The following is a 27,299-nucleotide window of genomic DNA, read 5'->3' on the forward strand; positions in this document are numbered from 1 at the left end:
TGGTGGGAGTTTAAATGAGGACATTTGAAAGAAGACCAGGTTGAAAAGAGGAAAGACGAATGTCAAACAAGTGCATTTATTGGGATTCATTGATTTTCCTTCAGTTTAATAGTCACATGTAATACAAGGATGTGAACTGGGAAAGAATCAAATATCTCTCCTACTAATAAATCTCATTTGCCACAACCTTTGACCTTTATCGACTCACGAGTTGTCCACTCCGCTGCGTCCGTCCAGTCGTTATCTGTTACAAGTGAGACAAAGTGAGACAAATCTGACCAGACCCTGTTTCATGCCGGCGTGATCCGTCAAGGCAATCCACGTTAAATGCTCCCATATAAATCACTAATTGTGGCAACTCAGCTGTAACAACAAAAGGGTCATTTTCTTTTCATTGACGTAAATGTCCAGTGGAGACGGAGGGTGGTTCAGGATTGTCAGGACTGTACGACACCGTGTGTGGACTCAGTCAGTGCAGCTGTATCACAGCACATCAACAGTGATAGCAGACGAGGGCCAGACACCGAGATATCACAGGTGTGTCTACACATGTCACTTACAGTGATCATAATCTATCGGCTCAGTCGTGATACAACACTGGGTTTGCAGAAAACAAAGCCATGATTTGAACTATTTGTAGTTCAGCTGTGGACTCTATAAAAACTATACATCTACATAGAAAATGTCAACTTTTTCCTTACAGCCATTTTTTAAAACATTTATTTGGAGTTCCCTTGTTCACTTTTTTTTTTTTTTTTTTTTAATTAATGGCACATTTAAATTCAACCCAATACGGCCAGAGTTTTTTCCCTTCATATCAAAGCTGCTCTTGCAGTGATTCAGGTCCTAATGAAGGAAGAGACTGAAGCTCGGAGCAGGTTTGTACACGTCAAACTACAAACTCGCCATGCAGGTTTCTAATGTGACCCAAATGGAAATTTTCCTACCTCATGCATCACCTGGCTGAGCGCTGTCTCACACGTCTGCTCATCTGAACAAAGTGTTACTTTGTCTACGCAAGTTAAAGTAGAGAACTTCGTTTTAAGTTTGTCAGACGGCAAGAAGCAACTTCCTGAAGGATTCCTGTCCTTTTTTTTATTTATTTATTTTTTAAGGGGGAGGAAATAGCAGAATCTATATTTGGGGGAATTATATTTTGGGGTGTGGAGTAGCAGCCTGGTTGCTTCTATTAATGGAATAGCTCATAAAAGGATCATCCGCAGAGTTTCTTCCATATTTTTGGCACTTTTCCTCGCAGGTCTATCTTATCATTTCCTATGTATATGCAGTGCACTGTACGAAGCAGTTCCTTTTATTTCTATATCTCAAGCCAATGTTCACATCGCCACCATTGCACTTCATTTTAAAACTCTTTATATTTATTTTCTTATATAATGGCACAATATGTATTTTTTTTTATTTAGCTTTTACGTGTATTTCAACATAAAGATACTTGTTCAACTTATAGCATAAACAAAGCAGAATCAGTCCTCTCTGCAGGTACACAGTGAATGATGCTGAATGTGAGTTGATCGATGTGCATGTGCAGTGTTTCCCTGCGGGTCCCTCGCTCCGACCAGAGGCGTCGGAATGAATTCTGGGTTCTCTCAAAGAATATTGCTTCTGGCCCGTCATATGTTTTAAAAATAAAGCTCTGGGGCTCTGAAACCGCCACCAGCGACAGTGCTGGCTCAGGCCCCTCCAACAGCAAGGTCCATCAGGATTTAGCCGCTGCCACGTCCTTGCTGTGACCTTCTAATAAATCTGCAGACTCCATCGCCGCTCGCTGCCACACTTCCCCCGTCTTTTCTCCCTCCGCTTCTCATTATTCGTCCGTTGTTTTTGTGACAGTGATATCTACAGTGATAACATCTGCATTAGTTGTCACAGTTTTTTTTTTTGTTTTTTTTTTAACTTCAGTAATGCTTCACATGTGGTGATGACGACAGCCCGGATTTAAGGGATAACAGGTCACTTAAGACCGCGGGTGACAAAAATAATTAACACTTACAGACTGAATCTTCTACATGGAATGAGACTGAATAACTTTCAATGATTTTTCTTCACATCCTCTGAGCTGAATTATGCCCTAATCCAATTAGGAGTGATTATGATGGAGACTCCAGCTCTCCTGTTGTATCATTACTGTCTGTTCTTGGCTTTTTCCATCCCGGTGTAGATAAAACATGACTGCAGACGGGGTTGACAGACAAAGACTGTGATTACTTTACATTTGCAGGTGATACGTTGGCGTGTGTGGATATTAATGAGATGTGTGTAAGAGGTCTGTTTCTTCTATGTGCATTCCCTCGTGCAAGAGCCGTTTTTTTATGGCGGTTTCCCGGACAGGTAGGAAATCAACGCGGCGATGGCACAGATGTACGTTATGATTCCAAACACAATGGAGAGCACTGAGAGCCACAGAGCCTGGCGAGACGCTGCGTTGGCCCCCTGAAAATCCCCCTGAGCTGAAGCCTTGTTGGTCTGAGAAATGGAGAGGAGAGAGGAGGGTGAGATAAGGATTAGAGGGGTGGGTGGAGGGGGGAGAGAGCAGCATTTGTCATCATTTGTCAATGTCCTCCCTGGCCTACACTTTCCTCTTCCACTCATTCCAATCTCACGCTAAACCCATATTATCTTCCATCTCTGAATCGCACCCGGCGTTTGTGCCTCATTCATCACTTTCTCCTCCTTCCTTCCTCTCCCCCTCTAGTCCTTGTCTTTGTCTCTGACCCCTGTTTTAGGTAGCACTCAACAATATTGGAAATCTATCACCTTGGGGCTTCTTGTTATGACTCTAATTAAACCTTAACGAAGGCTATTGATCTGATCAAAAGGCCTTTGCAGCTTGCTGCCAGTTAGCTTTGTAAAAGCGTTAATGGGATTTTTTTTTTTTTTCCCTGCACTGCTGGAATGATGCCTGTATAAACTACGGGCCTCTGGCGACTAGAGATAGAGGTGTGAGGGGCTTTTTCACACTGCCAGTGGTAATACTGACTGATGAGATAGTTTGTGCAGTGAAGTTGTCCCCTTCTCCCTTAGTCCTGCTCCAGATTTCCACCAACTCTGCCTCTGAGGAGATTGATCATTTCAGCTATCAATTTAAGACTTTCACATGTGCTGTAGCTGCAGTATCTCATTACAACTTCACTTCTCTGACTGTATCAGTGTCTGTATCTGTAGCTGGTCAAGCCCTCAGCCTTTGTAGCGACTGGTTATGGACAGCTCGAGGTAAAGGAGATGGTTATATTGGTTGTAATTGGTAGCTGAAAGTAGCAGCATGTTTGCTAGTATACTGATTTTTAATTGTTTTTTTTCTTTCAATGTCTTGTTAGACTCTTTGCTACAGTAGCACATGGTGAAAAATAAATCAGCTGCCATTGGAAATATCAATATAAATAGACAGGGATTATATATATATATGATAGCACTGATACGGTATGCTGCATTTATTGATATTTCTTATGTATTATTAATGTTGTTTGTTCCCAACAGTGTCTGTCCCATTATTCTGTTTGTACTTTTTTTTTAACATGTGATGACGGCTACAGCTAAGATGTAAAGGACAGCATGTGACTTCAGACATCGGGTGACAAACACTCACAGACTGAATCTTCAACATGGAATGATACTGAATAACTTTCGTGATGATTTTTCTTCATGTGCGAGGGAACGTCCTGTGAGCTGACATCCATACAGATCAGTGGGCGCCAGCCATCACCTACGGGTGTCACTACATCAATTATTGATGAAGAAGAAAAAAAATCTGCTACTCAAACTTGTCTCTGTTTCTCTTTTGCTCTCTGTTACTGGTTTTGGTTATTTAACATGGGTTAGCTTCTACACACAGCATGTGTGCCCAGATTTGATTTGATTGCTCTGTTAGCTGTTCCTCATTGACTTCCTGTAAGATGTTGTCCTGTGTTGCATTATGTTTATCATCTATTGGAAAACATAAAGTTCACAGCCTCTCAACCTGAACAACTCTAACAAAGGAAGATTAGTCCCTGCTGGAGCAGTTCACGACTGTGATGGGAAGGTTGTGTTTTGGAGACACTGGTTTAGGGACGTTAATTCAATCAAATATCGGAGATTGAAGATTAAACACGTCTTAAGTAAGCCTCTGTATAAGCAATCACTCTGTTGCATTGTTCAGCTCTCCGATGTTTGGAAGCTCTTGTGGCATAATCCTGCCAATCTAGGTGTAACGCCTCCCTGTCTCAACTCCACAGCAATTCCATAACATCCACACTTGCACAGCACTTAACATAGCGGACCTGTTGTTAGTCTACACACACTGCAGAGGGTAAGACATCACCCTTGGCTGTGAACTGCACTGCCAGGTTATATCTTGTCAGCTCAGGACTGTGTGTGTGTGTGTGTGTGTGTTTGAGTGTGAGTGTGAGTGTTAACCTTCTGTGAAAGGTAGAAGGCAGCGATGCCCAGGGGCCAGAAGCAGCAGAGCATGGAGAAAAAGGCCAGACCCAGGTAGTCCTGGGGGATCATCAGAGGGAAGTTGCTCTCGCTGTCTGTATCACTGAATTCATCAATGGACGAGTCCTGGGATTCAAAGAGACTGCAGTTCAGTTGCATTCTGGTTAGATGGCCTGGTAAAACACCTCAGATGGTATTTGTTCATGCAGATTCTTTCATGCAGGTTTTGAGATATTCATCTTTGAGATTTCTGCCCCCACACCAGCGCAATGGAAATTAATTGAATAAAATTTCACAGCAATTAAAAATTACATTTGAAAAAATTCAGCAGCAACATCCCCCTCCATAAACGTTCCACTGTGAACTTCTGTCATGGGGACTATTTTTCTGGTTCAAAGTCGTTCCATTCAAAACACTGTTTCTGGAAAGACACTCAATATAGGCAGAATTTTTTATATGTAATTTTCAAATGCTATAACACGACTGTGTGTTTATTTATCGTTATTGATGTGGTGTGTTTCTTAAAAACCAGTGCTACTATCTACAGTACATGCCTAGATACCACTATAATAAGTAAGAAATATGGTTTTTGTAACGAGTGAAATTTCCCTTTAGACCCAAAGCTTATTCATTCAAAAGAAGACAATTACTCAATTTAAAAGTTGTATATAAAATATAATAGACAAATACACAAACATAATACACTCACTAACAATTTTGATAGAAAGCAAATTGGCTTTTTTGCATGTTACGTCCATGTCGTCCACAACAACTGCTAAACTTTGCTTGTGCCTGAAAGATAATGTGACTGAATGGGGTTAGTCTGGATGCGCAGTAGCTGTGTTGACCGCAGGTTATTCATGACTCACGCATCTTTTTGAAACAGCTGCATATTCAGTCTGACTTCCTTTCTCACACTGACCATGTCACATTATGACTCTGCTTGTTTCATTTTGTGCCTGAAAGATGCTCCCGTAACATTTCCTTTTTTCTTAGGAAGCAAACAGAATTTTAGACATTAGTTGGCGAGGTTATTTTAATGGCAGTCTATCATTCACTGCACATGCCTGGTCTGTGGGTCTCTGATGTCAGGATTGATCCGTCCTGTCCCGAATTACCTTTTATATCAGGAGGGATTTTTTTTGTTTGTTTTGTTGAATCAGTGAATCAGTTCATGGTGGTGACAAGAAACAGGGACATCTCACATTGAGCCAAAAGCCAGATTGACACTGTGCTCATACTATGTAAAGTCACTCAGGATGGGACACTCATCTATCCTGCTCTGGCACCATATAGTATTGATCAGCTCCACAGTGAAAATCCATCATGAAGCAGTGAAGGAGTTTTGTGGGTGAGTTCGATTCCTTTAACTGAGCATTTGATTTGAAACAAAGGAGTAAAGGAGATGTTGTGCTGTGCCTCTTTGAGGTCACAGCAAGGTTTTATTCCCACAGGCCTGTGCCTTTGCATCACGGCACTACTACCAGCATTCAGAATGAGCTTGGAAAAAAAAAAAAAGTTATGTTCTGCGTGCTGCTCTTTTGTCCTTGTGGAGCAAACTCTCAAACCTGAGCTGTGCAGCGGCCAACTGCTCGTGATTTCAATGGTGTTTAATACTGTTTGTCCACTGGATCGTGTTTTTAATCAAAGTAATAATCATAAAATGGCCTTCAGCTTATAGTTCACAGCAGGTAACTGAAACTTTAATTTATTTTAACCTTGCTTGGAGACTGTTCATCATAATTTAAACGACCAGCAGCGACTTATCGGTGACATTTACGGCACATGCGTTCTCATGTTGACTCCCTGAACGTCACATGACCACCGTAAACGTTTTGAAGCTAATTTACATTTCACTCCAGGGTGGGCTTTGCTCAGTGATCTATGAAATAGAACTGGCATCCTCCATCGCTACTGTAGTGTCATTACCTGCACCGCAGCAGGAGAGGAGCTTTATGTAATCTGGCTGTTTGACAGTAAGCATTCAGTTGCTGCCTGCCCTGAAATGCACCGCTCGTATGTCTATTTTAAATTCCTCTTTCATTCCCAGACTCTGTACTGAGAATATGAGATTTTCTCCTCCTTTAAATGCACAACTCCTCCGAGCAACAAAGTGGACGTGGTAGAAACGAACTGATCAGATGTGATAATTATTTATATGTAGAGATGAAACGATTAGTCGAATAATTGATTAGTCAATCAACAGAAAATGAATTGCAATAATGCAACTACTTGATTGCAACTATTACTCATCCACTGCTCTTCCCTGTTTTATATCATTGTAAACTAAATATCTTTGGGTTTAGATTGACGGTTGAACAAACAGGACAGGATTTGAAGACATCCCCATGGAAATTATAGTAATCATTCCAGTCCCTTTGTCTTTGAGTGTCTGCAGGGAAGAAATGAGTTGCACTACCTTCCTATAACTGTCATTATTCTGTTTACATTGAATACCTGATTTTACAATTTGGAATTCAACTACACACAAACTGCTGTCAGGACACGAGAAAAAAAAACTTTGTCAACATCACGTCTTACGTCCGAGTCAGGGAGCAGGTCGTCCTCATCATCCATGCTGTAGGACACACTGTGGAAGTCCTGCGTCTCAGCCAGCAGCTTCCTCTCAAGCGTGGAGCCGGGCCGAACGTCGACAAAGGTGGTCTCCAGGTAGTCTTTGCTGAGCAGGGAGTCTGTGTGGCCCCAGATGGGGGCCGGCGGGTAAAAGGACTCCAGTGTGCGAGGCAAGGAGCAAGGGTCCAGTAGCTGCTGCTGCTGAAGCTCAGGAGGATGTCCACAATAGCTCCTCCATGCTAAGGGGGGGTAGGCCCTGTCCTCCTCACACTTCACCAAGATGCCCTTGAACAGTCCGCCTGGAGCCTGTCCGGTCCCGGGCCCCAGCCCCGGCCCCGACGCCCGGCTGTTGTTGGGGTTCTCTCCCAGAAGAGGGTGCTCCAGCTCATCTAGATTCTCCATTCTCCCTCTCTTTTAATACCAACCACACAAGAGGCCACCACATCAACAACCAAATGTAATCTACAAATCGGTCTGCAGTGCGTCTCCCTGAAGAGCGTCCGATGGGCTTACGCAAAGGCAGCTGCTTTGCTGGTTTTAGTGTTTCACTGATAATCCATCTTTAATCCTATTCTTTAATTTTTGTCTTATCATAGGCCTTGATCCAGAGGCCAACAACACATGCCAGGTTTATAATCGAGTGAAATACCGTAATGTGCCAGTGATGGCCTGCTGCTGTGTGCAGAGGGATGTGGCGTTGAAGTCGTGTCGGTGGATTCAGGAATCTCTTTTCCTCACATGTCATAAGCTATTTGTTTCAGGGCTTGATGGCTCAGGGTTTGCCCCATGTCTTCCATTTCACATGATTGAATGTGTCAGTGTTCATGAATATGCTAATGTCTGCTACTTTCTCTCTCATACAATATGAAAATGTCAATTCTGATGATGGAAATCCTTGATTAGCCCCAGACAGGCCAATGAAAACAGTGGGCAATGGGATGTCAGTGTGATTGCCCTCGGGAACTCATGGAAAATGTCTCTCGCAATAAAATATTAAGTCTTGATCTAAGCCCAGTGTCACAGTATTAGTTTGAAAGCTCTGGATGTCAATCTTTCCCTTCAACAACTTTGGATGGAAATGAGCAATGACATGTGAGTTGAGAAATGATTGTGTGGAGACTAACAAGAAAGATTTTCAAGTTGTGATGGCATGTAGTTCTTTTTGTTTGCTCCTCTGCAAGAGTCTGACAAAAGTGCAGTGACACTGCTTTCAAAAACAGGCCAAAGGCAGCGTCCCCTCAGATGGCTGGACTGATGCACAGTGGGGTGTTTTGAAGCTTGAATATGCACAACCTCAGGCAGCAGTCAAACTAGTGGCGCAATGAACGGATTGGGGCCATATTTGAGGGCAGTTAATCTGTAAAAGCAACGAGGCTCCAGAAATAGAATCCTATGGTGCACATCCGCAGGTCAGCAGGCCTGTCAACATGCCTGCTCCTCTGTTGTTGCAGCAGGAAGCGATAATGAAGAAATCAAAGTCGTCTGCATTTGATTTATGTGTTTGTGGATTTGCTGCCTGCTGTAGCAGCGCTCCTTTGGGACATGTAATTTTAATGCGCCTTGTCCACCTTAAGAGGGTTTCGCTCAGGACAGACGAGGTGCTGGGGCGGCTCGCTACTCGCCGCTTCTCCGATGAGGACGATGATGTCTGTTAAAAGAAGAACAAGGTCACACAAAATATTTAGACTGAAGTTTAACACAAACTCTCTGCACACAGACTCCTGTGGGTTGTGTGCTTTCCAAGGCTCCATTTGGACGGCAGTCTTATTTTCCATCACGCACACATACTCACAGTACTTGGGCTTATGCCTCCACCCTAAACCCTACACATCAGACTCAAGACATCAGTGCAGTGTAAGCACTACAGAGGTGTCTGCCCATTCAACCAACCAAATCCAACGTTCATCACGGCGTGACTGTCCTCAGGACCAGCAGTCCTTTCAGCCAGCACAGCTCCTGAGGTGCTGACAAGGCAGTGGCTGGATAAATTGTCTTTAAAAGGCTGACTAATATCAGACATACAACGGAGAAAATAGTTTTCAAGAGGGCTCCATGAGCAGAGTACAGAAACAAAATGGCATGGTTTTGGAATCTGATTGTGAAACTTCAGGCCTTAATCAATCGTTATACATATACATTATTATACATACAATGAATAATAATAATAATTTGCATGATTTTAAAGCTGCAGATGAAGATTACATTCTAAAGTGCCACTTGCACTTTGCTCTTTACTCTAACATGTAACATAATATCACTAACCTTAGCCATAAACAAAATCTCAACCCAAAAATAAAAGCTTATCCTTGCACCAGCTTTTTGAATGTGAGTCCTCACAATGTGGCTGTGTGAATAGAGTCTCCACACCGTCATTAATACAAGTAAAAATAAATCCTCACTGTACTGCCCTCTAGTGTGTGACATGATATCTCTGCTGCCCAGTTTGGCTTCACAGGAGTTTGTGATGTCGGGGACTTCATGTACGATCATTTAAGACTATTTCTGTTTCAAAACCAAACTTGTTTTTCTTCATCATCTAGCTTGATTTTAAACCATTTTCTTTCTCCTCCACCGACATGAAAACCACTCACTTGCTGCAGACCAAAAGCAGACTGGGGCTCTGATATCATATGTATATATTTATATATGGCAGAATTATCTCATTTACATTATGTCAATCAATACACGGTAATAGGGTGATAGTTAAGCTTTATTTATTCAGGAAGCCTCACTGAGATCAAGATCTCTTACAATAAGATTCACCAATATTATTAAACACATCAGTGACCGTAGGAATGAGTGTCTCTGACTTCTGTGTGTCTCGTAGCTCATTCCTGCAGTAAGGTTTATAGCACCAGAATACAAGGTACAAAGTAATAAAGTACAGTGTAGTAAAGTAGTTACCACTATACCTGAGTTGTGGCGGCAGCCTGGCACACAACTCAGTGTGTTTCAAGGGAAATCTTCTAAGTCAGCACTCTATATACTATATGTCTGATGGATACACATGCATTCAGCTCAGAGCAGACAGGGACACTGTAACTCTGCACATTCTTAAATGGTCCAAGAATTAATAACATCCAACTCTGTATGCACAACTGACAGCTTTTTAAACAAAGAGATGCCAGTTTTATAATGGAAAATCTACCCTCGACACACATCTTTTTATTTTTTCTACGTTCTAGTTGCTTAGAAACTCTGTCACTAACAGCCACTTGTGTATCTCTTATGTTTAAAATGGAAAATTACTTGCTGATTTGTGTGTGAGTGAAAAAATGAGTTTGCAATAGACAGACTGAGTTAGAAAATGCACGTTGTTCTCTCGGTTTTGATCCACCGTTCATTGCACGTTGCATTTTAGTGTGGACAAGGAAAATGGACCCCTTTGTCAAATGACACAAGTGGACACCAAACATGTTCAGGGGCCTCTGTGGCAGTAAACTCTCTGTCAGCTCTAACTTTCTCCAGGATAATTCATTTTAAATGTCAATATAAACTGCACAGCACATCTGTTGTCGTTAAGCTGTATTTATGTATTTTGTAACGCCTTCGCAATCATAACATGATGATTTAATCGACATATCAAGCAGTGCAGCAGTGCAGGAAATATTATTCGCCTAATTAACAGGTCGTATTTATGAGCCACAGTCGCACAGTTTTACTTTCAATTATTTGTTTACTTTACAGGGACAGTGCTCATTGATCAACTAAGAGAAAAACTGTAAATGAGCCACGGATAGTTTAAAGGTCCATATTTTGGACTTGAAACACTCCTGTGTTGATCCATAAGAAGATATATTTGTGGTTTTAAGAACAAAAAGTATTAATATAAAGACATGGAAATCTCACTTAATACAATACTGGACCTTTAAAAAAGTAACTTGAATCTATTTAGTTGGCACTCTAATAACAGAACAATGTATCACTGTTTTATGCTTGTTCACAACAGGGAAAAAGAATTATGTAAACAAGAGCAACTAATTGGTGAATTTGGTTGTATCAATATAATCAGAGAGCCAGTGCAAACGAAGAGTTTAATCAGCTGAGACTCAGTAGAGTAATCTGCTGTCTGTCCCCTGTACTCCTTGGCTGTAATGAAAGGTAGTTCTTTTTGCTGACTGAATTAGGATGGATTGGTGTATTTTGTATTGTTCAGGCATTTTAATGTGGATGGAGTTATAAAAAATAAATAAATAAAAAATTACCCGCCAACAAGTTAGCCATCTCAGTGCAAACGTATATGTGTTAGCAATTTGGACCTACTCAGGCTGTCTCTCATGCATGCTGGGATTCAAAACTTAAGACATTTCCGAGTGGTGTTAAATGAAGATAAACTCACATACGACTGACTTCTTGTGGTCCAAACTGAGAATATCTAAAATTAGCACAGAACAGAGTGGTGGTGAAACGCTGCTTTGAGCTGACAAGTGAAGAAGAGAGGAAAAAAACTCTCTGTATTGTGTGTCGAGGGACTTTTCATTCCTGGTAGAATAAGAAAGTGTCATTTCAACAGACTACATAATATCTCATCAGTAGATATTCATTCTGCATGGCAGAGTGCTTCACAGGCTCGAGATCAATTCAATGACTTGTTGTTGCACGCTTCACCGCACAGCACAGAAAAAAAAAAAAAAACTGGAATAATTGGGTGTCTTTGGGCTGGAGTGGTGCTGAGGGCGGTGTTCTGCTCTGAGCGCTGATACTGCTTCGATGTGCAAACCCCCTCTGCTCCCCTCCTCTTCACCCACTCCTTCATGGAGGGCTAGTACCTCTCATACTGAACAAGCTGAGTGATCGTTCAACACGCTGACGTCAGCAACAGGGTGAGAGCCCCCCCCCCCCCAATAACACACACACATCTGGACATATGGTGCATACCTCACACATGCTCACTCACACACTAATATTTGTAGCACCAGCCTTCCCTCTCTCTTCTGCCCCCTCCTAATCGCTGCAGCTTCATTCCAGGAGAGATGCACTCAGCTTTATTACACCCCTCCCCCCTTCACCTCTGCCCATCCACCATAAAAAGACTTCTGTCAGCTGTATTATAAGCCTGCCTCCTTTTCTGATTCTGCAACGCTCATAAAACATCCAGTCAGGTAGAGGGAAGGTTGCAAGGACGCCGCTGCAAATCACCAGTGACACTTTTACAAGAGCTCCTCTTCTCTCCCTCCCTATCTCTCTCCTTTCTAGTCTGGTGCTCTGTCATACACACACACAACCACACATCTACTCAGCTCCCTCCATTACTTCTACCCCTCTTTTTTTTTGCTTTTGATCTGACTCCTTCTCTTTTTTATAATCCAGCCAATACTGTCGGCAAAGCCACTGTACAAAACTTAAAACTTGTCTTACTTGGTACAATTTCTGCTTGCTGCATGAAAAAAAGCTTGTTCTGAAAACACAGAAATGTGCATCCAAAGTGAAATATTGCTTTAAACCCTGTTGCTGCTGACTCTTTACTTTCAGCAACTCTGCAGTCTTTTTGACTCACACCGATTCTCTATCTCACAATACACACACACACACACACATGCACAGGGCTTGAAGTAATTGCTGTAATATTTCAGCTGATACAGATCGAGGAAATGCAGATACAGTGAACACACTCAGAGAAAAGAAAGGGCGCACTGGCTCTAGAGTATGGGAGCTGCAAACGCCTGCAGGCTCTAATAAAAAGACATCTCGAAGAACAGCGATGTCAAGCTGATAAGACCAGAGCAGCCTTCGAGATATGCCCAACAAAAATCTGAAAACCCAAGTGGTGGTTAAATAGCCCTATTGATTTCATTTCCAAACCCTTCTCTCTCTCTCTTTCTCTCTGTTTTTGTTGATCTGTGTGGAGTAACCGACGAGAGCAGAGAGGAAACTGAACAGAAAAGATAAGCAAAAAAAAAAAAAAACAGGCGGCAATGTAGAGAGCATTGCACAGCTCGTGAAGCTCAAAGTAACATCATGTTCCTATGGAAACACATTCACCATGGAGTGCAGTGTTCACTGCAGGATAAATGAAGCAGAGGCTAATTTGCCATTTCAGTACTGTTCCTCTGCTCGGCTTGATAATAACTGGATGGGATAATTCCAGCGTAGCCGTGCCTTCCAGTGAGGATGTGTTACTGTCACATTAGACTGCAAAGGATGGATAATTTCCACAGAATTACTCTATAATAACAAATGAGCGCAGTCATGCCAGGCGCTGGGTTTACTTGAACCCCCCTGTGCAGAAAGTGTGTATGACAGCATGAGCTCATTAATCAGTCCATGGTATGCCCTGCTCTAACCCCAGATGCACACACACACACACACACATACACACACACACACATACACACACACATTTCCCCCACATAACTACACATGCGGTCACAAACACACATGCCGTCTTTTACAGCCTTGCATCATTCACCTTTCAGACACACATGGTAAACAAACCCTTAGAAAATGTCCATGCCTCACACACGCTCACATACACAAGTACACACATCATAGACAAACACACACATGCACACCCCCCGCTCGCACAGCTGGTGCTTGTGTGCAATGAGGCCTGAGGAGTGAGAAGTTACCGATCTATGTTACAAATGGGTCCAGCATCTCTGTAGAGTGTGTGGTATGTTGTACTCAGTGAAATGTTACACACATCTGTGAGCATCATGGGACACAATGTACTAAATCTCACAATATCGTGTTGTTTGTGTTGTGTGTGTGTGTGTGTTCAGATGTCACTTGTGCTTCAGTGCCTTCTACAGCTGCCTCAACTCAGTCTGCTATATTCTCCAGGGTTGACATGTTACTGAATGTTACAGTAAAGGCTGATAAAATAGAAATGTTTTAGTGGACACATAATATACAAGCGTATCAATTATTTTACACAACATTTTAAAAGGATTCAGTTTTATCCCCACAAATCGTATTTTCATCTTTGGTGGAAACGACATTTAAACTGTAAATTTTTCATAAATCCCCTAATGAAAATGGTGGCTAACACCAGCCTGTTATTATTTAAGTATATCAGTTTAATTTTATTCATTTGATATCGGTAAAGTGCAAATGTGCAAAAGTGCCAAAATACTTAACAGGGGCTTAACACGCAGGCCTACTAAATGCAGCACAGATGTCATGTAGACTGTGTTTACATCAGCCATCTTGCAGTGTCATGACCTGTGCATGTCTGTATTTGTTTATCGGTGTACATACATGTGTGTGTGTGTGTGTGACAGTGTGTGTCGTATTAATCTCGATGTAGTGACAAATATAGGTCTCGGGACAAAATAAACCTGGTGCACACATGGTAAACCAATATGAATCAATGCAATGTCCTCACAAGTAACTAAAACAAGTGTACGTGTGCAGCTAAATGAGGTAATTAGCCTCTCATGGAGCTCTACATGAGGGATGATGTAGCACATGGTCTCATCATCATCATCATCATCATCATCATCATCACCACAGTGGGGAGGCAAATTTGTTGGCCTCTAATTGACGATGACCCATCCACACACACACACACACACACACACAAACATACAGAGCACAGCTGGGTTAAGAGCGGAGAAAAGACTTGCTTTAATAAATGCTGTCAAGCAAAACAACTAAAACACCCTCTGATACACACACACACACACACACACACACACATATATATATATATATATATATATATATATATATATATATATATACACACATCTGTGTGATCTGTCAAAACCAGATTTTCCAGATTTTCTCCCACAACAAAATATAAAGGAAAGCAGGAGTGTCAGGTTGTTTGGCGTTTCAGGAATACTGCATCAGCGTGCTTACTGCACACCAGGCTTGTCATACAGCAGTATGTAGCTATACAAACATAAACAATGGGGCAGAGCTGTGTGTGTTTGTAATGGGGGTGGGGGTGGGGGGGTGGTTTGTTGCTGTCGGGGTTCCACTCTAAAGCAGCATATCCTCTATTGCATATGCATGACTATACATGGAAACAAGCTTTGAGAAATGTATTTTCATTTTAATGTACAATGAAGACTGAGGAGCTCTCATGATTTCAACATCCTTCTTACAATATCACAGTAATACAAAATCTGCCTCACTTGCTAAGAATCAGGACAACATTGCGGACACCAGAGCCATCATCATAATTGATAAATCACCCTTCTAAAATATTAGCCCTGAATCAGTAAGTGAAAGGTTTCATGTCAACACAGAGATCCACTTAAAACCCAACACCTGCTCTCACAAATTACTGCTGACATGAAAATTAAACTTGAATATTAATAAGTTATTATGAAGGGCATAATCTTTTTACTGAGAAAACAGTAATATAGGTCATAACTAGGCTGTTTTATAGCAGGTTTGTATACAGTAGGTAACAGCAATGCTTTAACCTTCATAAAGATTTACAAATGCTGCTTCACGGGGAGAATGAGGGTGTGTGTGATGGAAAAATAACGGAGAAACATCATCAGAGATAGACAGCAATAAATGTTTCTTTTGTTTTCTCTCTTCCAAAAAAAACACCCACTTCTTCCAAAGTAACACAGCACAAGGTTTCCTTTGAGTTCTCACCTTTGAATTGGTTCTCCTCCGTCCTGTCCGGCTGTCCTGTCCCTGTGATGAGAAACGGGGGAATCCAGAATCCCAGTTTGAACCATCCACTGGAATGACCGCCTGTACACACCGCTAGCGCCTTCTTTTGCTTGCTGTTAGCGTGGGCATGTGCAGAAAGTGGGAGTATGCGCGCTGTATTTGTGTCTCTATATGAACGGACTGCATGTATCCTACTACACGTGTCTGCGTGTGAGGGGAGACGCCAGCGTTGAGTCACAGATTAGGGGCCAAACTTGTCGGCATCCCTCAGTCGAGCTGTGCTGATGCGGCTGTGAATGCATGAGGATTGCCCCTGTTACACCTGTGCAGCCTGGCAGCGGTGATGTGCACGCTTTGTCAAAGACACTCCTTCCCCCCTGCACAGCATCTCCTCTCGCATCCTGCGCGCCTCGCTGTCTCCTCCTTCACACACAGCAGCTCTTTCATTAATCCTTATTGCGGCTGCAGCGCATCTCACACCGTGTCAACTTTCTTCTGCCACTCGCAGCTTTTCTCTGACTTTCCAAATACTGCTCTCTCCATCTCTTCTCTCTCCTCCTCCCCTCTCTCTCTCTCTTTCTCGCTCTCTCCCTCTCTCTCTCTCTCTTTTTGCTTTTCTTCAGCTCTGCTACCTTATGACAGTGGAAACACCGGGTCCTAGAGCCTGTTAGCGCAGTGTTTGACCGTGTGTGTTTCCAGTTCAGATTGCTCTGAGGTCCTCATAAGGATAGAAAGCAGAACGCCCACGCAAAGTGAGGACATTTTGCCTTTTCTTACTTCTTTAAGAGGATTAGACTTGATTCTGGGTTGGAATTAGGATTGGGGTTAAGATAGGGATGTTGCAGGGAGGTTTAAGGTTAGCCTTTGCAACACAAATGTGTGTGTTTATTGGGATGCCAGTGGATCTTGGGACTCTGGACGAGCTGCAAATGCAATATCCGCAGCCTGCAGAAAGGTGCAAGTACATGAAATGAAAATCTCCTTGATGCTGCTGCATGTAGCAAAACACAGAAATGGACAGAGGCAGCAAATAAAACACAGAGGTAGGGAGACAAAAGCTGAGGGAGGTTGGGGTGGGGGTGAGTGTTAGTGGTGTGGTATGCAGTAGCCTTGTGAGTGTAGGCTACATGCTATTCCAGAATGGAGGTAGTGAGATGCCCCCCAGCCAGGATGACTCCACTTTGTGTCAGGCCTTTCATGTCCACTTTACACTATGACCCACTTTGGTTGCACAGGCCAGCCCACATTAAGCTCTCCAATCAGAAATGACTCAATTTGCAGAAACAATTGTCCCTGCTGGAGGCTCGTGCTCAGCTTGCCTCTTCCAGGGGACGCTGTGCAAGATAAAGCTCAGGCATTACTGGACACCAGCAATCAATGAAATCCACAGGGCTTACGCTGAGTATATAATGAGGTGCACACTGCTCTTAGCTAGAATCCCCCTCCCCCAGATATGGTTTAACCTTTGGGCAGTTTTTTGTTGTTGCTGTTGTTGTTGTTGTTGTTGTTGTTTTTTGGTTCTTTCCAGCTGGTCAGCACAGCTGCAAAGCTGCCTATCTGATGCTCCATTTGTCTTTGGCTGTCAGAGTGACAAGGGGCCTCTCAGTCCATCATGATGCAGGGATCAATACACTCTCCTTAGTCTGAGCACATCCTCCCCCATCACTCTATTTTCCATCTCTTTTTTTCTTCCTCCTTCCTTCGCTCTCACCCTCCCTCTTCTTCCTGTAGTTCTCATCTCTCCATCTCTTTCTCACTCTCTCCTTGCATCTCCCCCTCTCTTTGTCCCATTATATTTCTGCATCTTCATCTCTCTGTTTTACTTATTAGCTGAAGCATGCACAGTAAAGGACAGGGAAAGAGATACGAGGATTCATTGGGTGGGAGGAGTATAATTAGGACACTAATAATATTGCATATGGTGGGATCGATGTATGTTCTGGTTATGTAAATGGATTTGCACGCATTTCAAAAAAGAAGTATAATATAATGTATACGTATATATGTATATAATATAATATAAGCACTGCTGTGTACATCAAATATGATGAGCCCCAACTACAAGACAACAACACAAACTGGATCACAACCACACTAAACAACCTATAATACATGCATTCACTGTTATGGTTTTAGTGTGTTTCAAATTTCAACACAATAAATTTGAAATAACGAGGCACGCAGGTGGCAAGGTTTCATTGGTAATTGGAGCAAAATATCAGATATCAGCCTTCCATGCACTCACATGCTATTTATTTATGCAGCAGAAAACGTTTTAAAGGACCACCATTTTTTGTAAAGGCAAAATAGATATGGTGTCCACCAGTGGTAATAGTACGTGCATAGAGGTGCAGCCACTGTAAGAATTTGTGGGGCTCCTGAATGAATAATGACCTACAGGTCCTTTTTTGTTTAAACTGTCACCAAAAATTTGAACCAAAGAAAGAGGGACACAGGCAAAACTCACATTAACAAAATTAGTTTTTAGCAGGTAAACATAACAAAATGCCAGCACATAAAACAATGCCAAAACAACCAAAGAAAAAGTAGTAACTAGCATTCACATCTCGTCCATATTCAGGTTCACCAATCCAGTATGTCGGTATGGGACCCTTTTATAACCACCTGAGCGACAGCTGCCCCCCTTCTTAAGATCAAAGATGCTTTCTTCCATTAGGCTCAAAATAATCTACACTTGTTTTAAAAGTTGAGGTCAAGGTGCACAATTTAGCAATAAAAGGCTTAGAAAATGGATGGAAGGATAATTTCGATAAACCGTTTTTTCATTTCTTATGTGTGCATTCCTCATTCCACAAATTACTGAATTCTGGAGGCGTCTTCCTCTGTGCATTGCTGCCACCATTCACCCCATCTTTAAACTTGTGACTCTTGGTGTGTGTTTATGTGTTGCTGGCCATCGTCTGATCGTGAGGGACGTGTCACTAGGTGAGAATAAGACTCTTATCTCCTTACCTGTCAATCATTTCCTGCAAGCCGCTTCGAGAATAATGAGCTAACCAGGGATTGAGACAACTTCTAGGTGAAAAGGCAATGACCACCTTACAAGGGGTCATACAGCAGGGTCTTCAGCAGGATCAGAGCAATCAGACTTTAACTGCAGCGACAACATGTTTGATTAGATTCAAAAAGCTGCAGGCAAATAGAGAAAGGCTTGACATTATATGTAAGCTTGTGTTTTTCCTTTCAGAGCGCTGTGGCAGCAACATCTCTACATGAGTGGCCACCTCAGCACCCAGCAGCCCTGTAGGTGAGGATGAAGGAGGGAGAGAAGGGGGACTGTAGTATTAGCTGAAAGCCTGAGGTGGTAAGTAGCTCAGTAGGGAAAACACAGATAATCCAATACTCACTGAGGAGGGGAAACAAAATCACTTTGGAGTTCTTAAACATAATTATTGCTAGAAAGTGTTAAATCTGTGTGTCTGGCTTTTAACATTACATTTAATTTATTCAGTTCAGATATTAAACATTTTTTGCTGAAGTGTCCAGGATGCTTCTCTCTCAGGAGGAGCATCCTGCTGTTGCCTTTTTTTTTTCTTTTTTTTTTTTTTCATGAAACAGCCCTGGGGGACATATTGATATTTGAGCAAGATGTAATCTATTATCCTTGTTACAGAGAAGGGCTAACAAGAGATGCTGTTTGTGTGCCAAGCACTTTGGGAAAAATGCAAATGCAGCAGCTCAATTTCCTGTCTGGGCTGCACACAGCTGATGAGGGGGTGATTTGCGTGAGCGCACACTGCAGCACGACTGGGGTCTTTATGTAGTACCAACAGAGGAGATGCAGCCCCTGTACCCCCCACCCCCCCCACCCACCTGAAAGACAATTCATGGAGAAAGTCGGGGCTCATGGCTCTTTCCTTTTTTTTTTTTTTTTTTTCCATGAATGTTTTCACTCCACGCTCTGCCTTTGGAGGCCTGAATTATTTATCTTACATAAGGAAAGAAATGCTAAGTGATACAAGGAAAATCGAAATGGAGAGAGCGCAGCATTGTTCACACAAACACACACACCCTCCCACATAGATTCACATGTTAGACATCACCCCCAACCTACACACATGAAGATATGTTTACAAAAAATACAGTCAAATGCACACACGCACGCTTACACATGCACACGCACACGCAAACACACACACACCACACACACACACACGCAAACACACACACACGCGCACACACACACACACGTTCAGTGATCATAGAAAAAGTGTCATCATTTACATGCTCGGAGATAGCTTTGGTTTTCTATGTTTGGATTGTTGGTCTGCCTGAATTAACAGGAGAGAGAGACCTAAGGGAAGACAGAGCGTGAGAGAGAGAGACAGAGAGACAGACACAGAGAGAGAGGGGGGGGGTTCTCAGGAGGAGAGAGATTAATGTAGCAGTAAATTGATTATACAGGGAGCAGCGAGGATGCACAGTTGAGTAGGAGAGTTTGGGGACCAACAAGTCAAAACAGCAGCTTGTTGTGATGTAAACACTTCCAGTGGGATCATGGTTTCATCACCATGACACCTGTGAGACAGCGTTCATGGCATCAAGAGGATCTTCAGATAAAAAGTGTCCATCAAATTATGTTTTCTGCATCACATGAGATGGAAAAAAAAGAGGCTGGATTTAAGGTTGTTACACTTAACACTTACAATTGTAGCTAAATGATTGGCAGTAACATAGCTGGTATATGATAATATAAGATTACTAAGATAACAATCAGTACCAGAGTACTGAACTGAATAGCTTTCATCTGACAGAACTAAATGTGTCCCTGTCTGTAAGCCTACTGAGGAACACATGATCACACTACCACTGCTACTATAATGGCTAACTGCAAATCACTCCATCTGCAGTATTCATTTTACCAGAGGACACAGATTGTGTTCTTACAAGTGAGATGTGTTTGATGTGTCCTACTGATTTATTTTTTAAAATATTTATTTTATTTATATTCATCTTTGTGCCTGTTTTTAACGCATATTGTTAAGCATTTTTACGCATTGTGATATACATATACAGTACACACACACACACACACACACACACACATACATATATATGTATATATATATATGTACTAAGCCTTAGAGGAACATAGCCTGTTTCCAGTGTTTGTGCTAAGCTAACAGGCTGCTGGCTCCAGCTTCATTTTTAGGGCAACTAATTGAAACTATATTTTCCAAAATTTTGAATCATTTAATCCAGGACCATTTGTTTCCTCTTGCTGGAGACAATGAAAGCGACCCTGACCTTGACCTTGAAACAGCATCCACAAAAGTGACAGGATGGTTTCAAAAGCAACATATTTGTCATCCTCAGAGGACGGCACACTGAGTTACTCACATGTCAAGGTTCACCAAGGCTGAACTGATGTAAAAGCTTTGTGTAAATTTACTCCTCAGGATAATCTGTGTTAAGAGAGCTGGATACAGCACAGACAGTCTTTTTGCCAAGTTGTCCCAGAGGCCACCTGCATGTCTGCAATGGAAAAAACAACCCCCCTGAGTCTCAAAATAGCTTTTTTGACAGGGACCACCATTATACAAAAGACACGTGTAAAAAACTATAAATAGGACAGCTTGAGCTGCAAACAAGATCAGTTATAACTATAAAGGTTTAATATTTGTCAAACTTTCCTAGAGCCTATAAAAGCTATCAAAACTAGGCTCAGGGAGAGAGACACTGCTTTGGTGTATTGTATTCACTCTGTGTTAGCACAACACAGAAGCAACGTATTAAAGCCATATTTTGGTGAAACAACGACTGTTGAAAGTGTGCTGGTGTGGTCTGGGGAGATGGACTTTGGAAAACTTCATATTTATTGTAACTGACATAATTCAAGCCGACCATAGCTGCAACTCTTTGCTAAGGACAAAACTACAAACTTTTTATCACCACATTTCAAGGAGTGTTTGATACCCAAAAGATAGATTTTGGGTCGAATATCACTTTAATAGTCAGGCAACAGAAAGACTGAGAGAGTGATAGAAAATGAGACAGAGGAAGAGATATGAAGAGCGTTCAGGAAAGTGACCACCCAAAGAGTAACTGTCCTGTCCACTTTATTGATGAGACGCCGCCCCTGGCTCGCCTAACTGTGATTGGTTCAGCAGCTCAATCCTGTTGAAATAGGACTGAGCTTCCAGAGGATTATTCATCTATCCTCCGTCTCTTTGGCATAGTCACAGTCAGTTTCATTCCTCTCTCGCATCCATCCTCATGAGGTATGTGAGGGCAGACAACACACCAACCTGGAACAAGCCTCGACCAGATGGTGGGTGTAAGATACAAGGTTTTAAAAAAAAAAATTAGGCTTATGGGGATAAGGTAAACATGTAAATTTAACAAATCTATAATGGAGTGCAAAGACTGAATTGATGTACATCAGTAATAAAATGCTATAGTTACTTTTCTATTTTCTTCCTTGCAAACAAACACAACATTACAAATGACTTCACCTTCACATGACATGCTCAACTTTATGTTTGTTTCTGAAAGCTAATGAACCATGTTTAATGTGAATGCAAATGTGTCAAAGTGCTTATTGTTGTCACAAACAACTGAACAGGTCGACTGAACGGTGTTAGAAGTGATAGAAGTTCTTTTTCATAGGGTAAAGAAAATGCTGTTTTCAAACAGCCCAGTTATGTCGAGTGTTTCTAAGTCTCCATTAGAATTTTTTATTGCATTTCATTTCTTCAAAAATCCCCTCCATGTTCATCTCGGTTTGTGTTACAAGAAAAGTTCTCTTACAATGGCTGTGTGGTAAAACATTTTAAGATAATATAAGCAATATACAGTATAGGTCTACCAACGGATGTTAAAACTGAGATGGATCTAAAGCTAAAGGACCAGATGCAAAAGCCTTTGCCAAAGAAAAACATTTATAATACACAATGTTTGAGACCGCGTGCTTTGGAGCAAATAACTTATTATTTTTTTAGTCACATTATTTGTGTGGCTGCAGGGATTTCGATGGTCTGTTGGTCTGTGAGTTGGTCCTCCACTTTGGTCCGGACTGAAATATCTCACAAATGATTGGCTGGATTACCATGAAATATTACACAGAAATTCAAGTTCCCCAGAGGATGAATCCCTTCAAATACCTCAATAGTTGTCGGATGGATTGTCATCAAATTTGGTACAAACATTCATGTCCCACTGAGGATGGTTTATAATAACTTGATGATCGTCAGACTTTTCATCAAGTGCCATCATCAGGTCAAAATTGGTTTATGTCCTGCAAAAAAATGACATTTCCATCAGCCTCTGCTATTCTTTGTGTTTAGTGCTAATTATCATATGTTAGCATGCTAACATATGCTTAACATCAGCACTGCTTAACATCAGCATGTTAGCAATGTCACTATAAGCATGCTGATGTTACTGCTAACGTGCAGCCTCCCAGAGCCGGTAGCTTGGCTGTGGACTCTTAGCCTTGTTTCTATAAATATGATCTTTTCCACAAACCATCTGAGCTGAAATAGTTTTCTGCAGCAGGTACAGTTTGGTACAAATATATTTAAATTCTAGCACAGTGGACAGCCATGGACAGAGCTTCCTGATGCAGGGTGCTTCACAGCAACAGACTGCACTGTTTAACTGAGGTCACCACACAAAATGATGATATTACACAACTCTCCTCTGCACTTGACAGTCCATTGTCCTCGCTCTCTCCCTAATTTGCCATGTAATATTTTTTTCCCAGATGCAGCACATTTTTCCTCATCCTCCTTCTTTTATTCATTAACCTCACAGTGCACCGAAACGGCACCTCGTTATGAACATTTGAAAGGGATGGTGGAACAGCCACTAATCAGATCAGACAGCAAGAAAATACCAGAGCATTCACACATGCCAGGGCATATTCTCACACACACACAAACACATACACACACACACACACGCACGCACGCACGCACGCACACACACACACACACACACACAGTCGTGTTTCCATGACTTAAAAGGACATTACATTGACTTGCATTAATTTCCTAGAGACTTACTCTAACCCTTAACCATAGCTAATTTACTTATCTGACCTTAACCTTTACCCTCTAACCTTAATATGTGTCTTCACCCTAAAATTGAATGATTTTCATAATGGTTACTTCCTTTTAGTCCCCATAAGGAAGACAAGTCCCCATAATGTGACTGTAAAAACAGATTTAGGTCCCCACAACATGAGTAATACCTGGACCACACACACGCACACACACACACATACACACACACACACACACACACACACACACACACACACACACACACACACACACACACACACACACACTCATGAACATACACTACTTTTGAGAATTTCTGCGGGATTTTGATGACTGTAATAAAATTGTGGTAAATAATGAAATAAATGCTTAAGTGGTCATTTAAGGGGATTAGATGTGCAAAGTGAGAGGGGAGCCTTGATGAATAAAAAGCTCAAGTTGAGTCATTCGTGTACTAACGTAGTGAGAGAGGGAGAGAGAGAAACATCCAAAGAGAGAGGATGAGAGATGGAGGATGGGATGAGGGTCTCAGGCTTTTTGGCAATTAAAGTGATTAATACCCTCCCGCCAAGGAGGTGGTGGGGGGTGGGGGGTTGCTTGGTTAATAGAGCCAGATTAAAAATAATTGCTGCTCGGGAATCTGTCTGTAAAAGACTCAAAGAGGCGGATAACACCCAGAACAGAGAGGAGAGGAGACAGAGTTAGATGCAGAGGCATTTGCACAAAGCGATGATACCCAGAGAGGATACTGTACTGAAGAGTGGGTGGGGGACAAAGTAGATGGATGGAGAAGGGGAGAATGGAGGACAACATAAAGTGACATTTTCAAGTATAGGGAGCAAACAAAGGCTTTTCTAAAAGCATTCAAATCCCTCATGTCCTCTTAATAAAAACCTGATCTGGAATCTGAGTATAGCTCCTTGTTAAAAGAAGAGGCTAACATTTTGGGGAAACGCGCATGTTTGCAGTTTCTCGCTTATAGACATGCTAGCTTAGCACAAAGACTGTAACACTGAAGTTTTAGGAACAATTAGTTTATGCCAAATCTTGAAAGCACACAACATCTCAGAAGTCCTCTCCTTTGCACACCTTCATAACGTCACCAATCCCAGCTGACTCTTGGATGTAGCTGTTTTTCCATATTTCTACATTTTGCAGGCTGTTGGTGAAAAATGTCAACAGTAAAAATCAAGTATTGGGTTGTTGAATTAAAAGCTTGGCTCTGGTTTCACAATTTTGCACTGATGCTCAGCAATCTTTCCTCACTAACAATAGCCTCAATAGACCAGAACACACTTCTGCCACCAACATTTTGAGTCACGGTGATTACACTGTCCTAAGTTATTAAATGTTAGTCAGTCACCTACATGTTCCTCCTGACAGCCAGTGAGTCAAACTTGCAACTTCCTACATTTGTCTTTTCTCTAAAAGTGCCTGCAAATTAAAATAGGTTCAATATGCAGCTTTGACTAGTTGTAAAAATTGCAAGGGAATTAGTCTCTCTCAGGACAATGCAATGTTTTGTATCCATCCCTTTTAAGACCCTCTATGCAGCAGCATCCATTGGGAAAACATGCATGTGACGTCATCCCCAACAGGAATTTCTGGGCAGAGAGACAGTGGAGGCGTAAAGGAGGAGAAGGAGGAAAGGGATGAAGAATGAGAACATTACGTGTTGGGTCGACCCCTGGCAGAGTGAGAGCTTAAGTGAAATGGTTCCCCGTGGGAGAGAGGCAGAGAGGTGGGAGGGAAATGGACTGGGACTCCTTGGCAGTCTGGGTTGTCTTCTAAGAAGAAAAAGAGTGAGAGGTGGATGTAAGGAATGGGGCAACTAAAAAAAAAAGTGAAAGACAGAGAGGAAAGAGAGACGATAGTAAGAAAGGGCTGGTCCTGGTTCTGGAGTTGTCGAAGAGGTTGTAGTGAGAAAAGATGGCAGGGTTTTTACCAGGATGGCCCTTGCTTAGCTGCACTGACGGACTTGTCGTCCTGAAGGCCTGAATGATTTATTAAAGCGAGGAGTGGCAGAGAAGAGGGCAGCCAGGCAAGTTCTGATTAACTAGGGGAACGAGGGAGGACAAGCACTCCTCTATTATTCATTACTCCACAGAGTGGGAGCGTGGCTAGAAAAGCCGAGGTAGGGAAAGAAAGACAGACAGAAAGAAAGGAAGACACAGAAGTGGAATGGACATTTTTGCAGGCTGCTTTCTCCCCGTTTTTTCCCGTTTATATTTTGTTTGTTTCCTGTTGTTAGTGTGTGTCCTTCATGCAGGACGGGCTGAGCTCAGTGAAGCTCTGTGTTTCTGCAGGGCCGTGGATCTGTCTGCTCACCTCAGTGTCTGAGTGAGTGTGGAGCATGCATGCAGAAATGCAGACCCACGTGCACACACGCAAATAAGACTACACACACACACACACACACATGCACACACGCACACACACACACACCCACGCACGCACGCACAGACACACAGGGTCTCCCTCCAAGGCAGTTTGCTGGCTGTCATGTACAATACTCACAAATATAGGGAGACATCAGTCCAGCTCTGGTCTGCACTGTTGGAGAACAGACATGGCATGGACTATGACTGCATCCGTCACCCAACTGTTGTCGCAGCCATGTAGAGCCACAAAGACAGACACATGCACACGTTTGTTGTCCCTGAATAATGAAGCATAGCTCTTGCTGAGATCACATTATGAGATACTTTCCTGCTGCTGGTCTGACAGAACCAATCTCCTCAGAAGTAGAACTGAGAGGGGCATCTGTTCAATACTTAAAAAGCAAAAACATACAACTTTGATGACCTGTGGGTCTTCTGGTTGCCATCTTACAGAGGCATCATATACCCCAGTCATGTGTGCAACAATGTCTGTGTGAAAGGATACGACATGGTTTCCATTTTTTTTTTTTTTTGATTTCAACTCCATATCCACAAACAAAAATATGAAATAAATTCCTCTTTAATATATGCTTCTTCATCTTTTGATCACAACCACACATCAGATTGTAATAGCTGAATCTACTTGCTGTCAGTCAGGGCAGGTATAATGGAGCACATTTGACATGGTTGAGAAGTTTATAGATTATCATTGCATTCTTCTGGCAGGTATCCCATCAAAAAGAAAATTGTGTGGTGCACTCAGAAAGGTATTCCATTCCCTCTATCACACTCTTTATTTCTCTTCATTCAATTTTGCCATCCTGCCATGTCACTGTCTCAGCCCTCCCATTTCTCTGTACAGCCTCCACAGCTCTGTTCTTTACTTCATGGCACTAAAGCCCATCTGCTCTTAGTGCTCTTACGTGTTTATTTGAAAGCAGCAGTCGAGGGCCGGCCTATCGTGTCAAGTGGGGTTCAAACCCTGATGGGCCAAAGAGGCCGCCTCCGATAATGACCAGCATGTCTGAAATCACAGTGTGTATGTGTGCAGGTGGGGGCGGTGGGGGCAGGGAGACAGAATTGAATGCAGTGAGGAGAATGAGAATGAGACAAAAATAAAAATGTGCAACCATGCCGCAGACTGGGCGAGCAACCGCACTCCCCCGTCATCCTGAACCAGCTGGCTGCAGACCACGTCAATAACGGTTCATTTTTGCTCCATCGTGGTTATAATGGGGTTTCAATGAGGCATCAAATGAGTTCTGCTCGAACAGAATCACCGTTCAGCGCAAAACTCTTCACT

The 27,299-nt window shown here is 42.3% G+C and overlaps 1 protein-coding gene across 1 annotated transcript; it reads right to left on the minus strand.

Moving 5' to 3' along the window:
* Positions 1–742: 742 nt before the first annotated feature.
* Positions 743–7,437, minus strand: tmem91 (transmembrane protein 91). The gene is made up of 3 exons (XM_022738656.1): positions 6,976–7,437; positions 4,414–4,560; positions 743–2,484 (listed from the first exon to the last, which is right to left on the minus strand). The coding sequence occupies exons 1-3, from the start codon at positions 7,408–7,410 to the stop codon at positions 2,329–2,331; spliced, it is 738 nt and encodes a 245-aa protein (XP_022594377.1). The 5' UTR covers positions 7,411–7,437; the 3' UTR covers positions 743–2,328.
* Positions 7,438–27,299: the final 19,862 nt, after the last annotated feature.

This window comes from Seriola dumerili, unplaced genomic scaffold, assembly GCF_002260705.1.
Source record: "Seriola dumerili isolate Sdu_G_001 unplaced genomic scaffold, Sdu_1.0 BDQW01000036.1, whole genome shotgun sequence".
NCBI classification, from domain to species: domain Eukaryota; kingdom Metazoa; phylum Chordata; class Actinopteri; order Carangiformes; family Carangidae; genus Seriola; species Seriola dumerili.

Coding starts and splice junctions, on each gene's coding strand:
- tmem91 (XM_022738656.1), bottom strand. CDS start 7,410: ATGGAGAATCTAGATGAGCTGGAGCACCCTCTTCTGGGAGAGAACCCC. Junction 4,561..6,975: donor ACCTGCTCCCTGACTCGGAC/GTAAGACGTGAT, acceptor TTTGAATCCCAG/GACTCGTCCATTGATGAATT. Junction 2,485..4,413: donor CCTTCTACCTTTCACAGAAG/GTTAACACTCAC, acceptor TCCATTTCTCAG/ACCAACAAGGCTTCAGCTCA.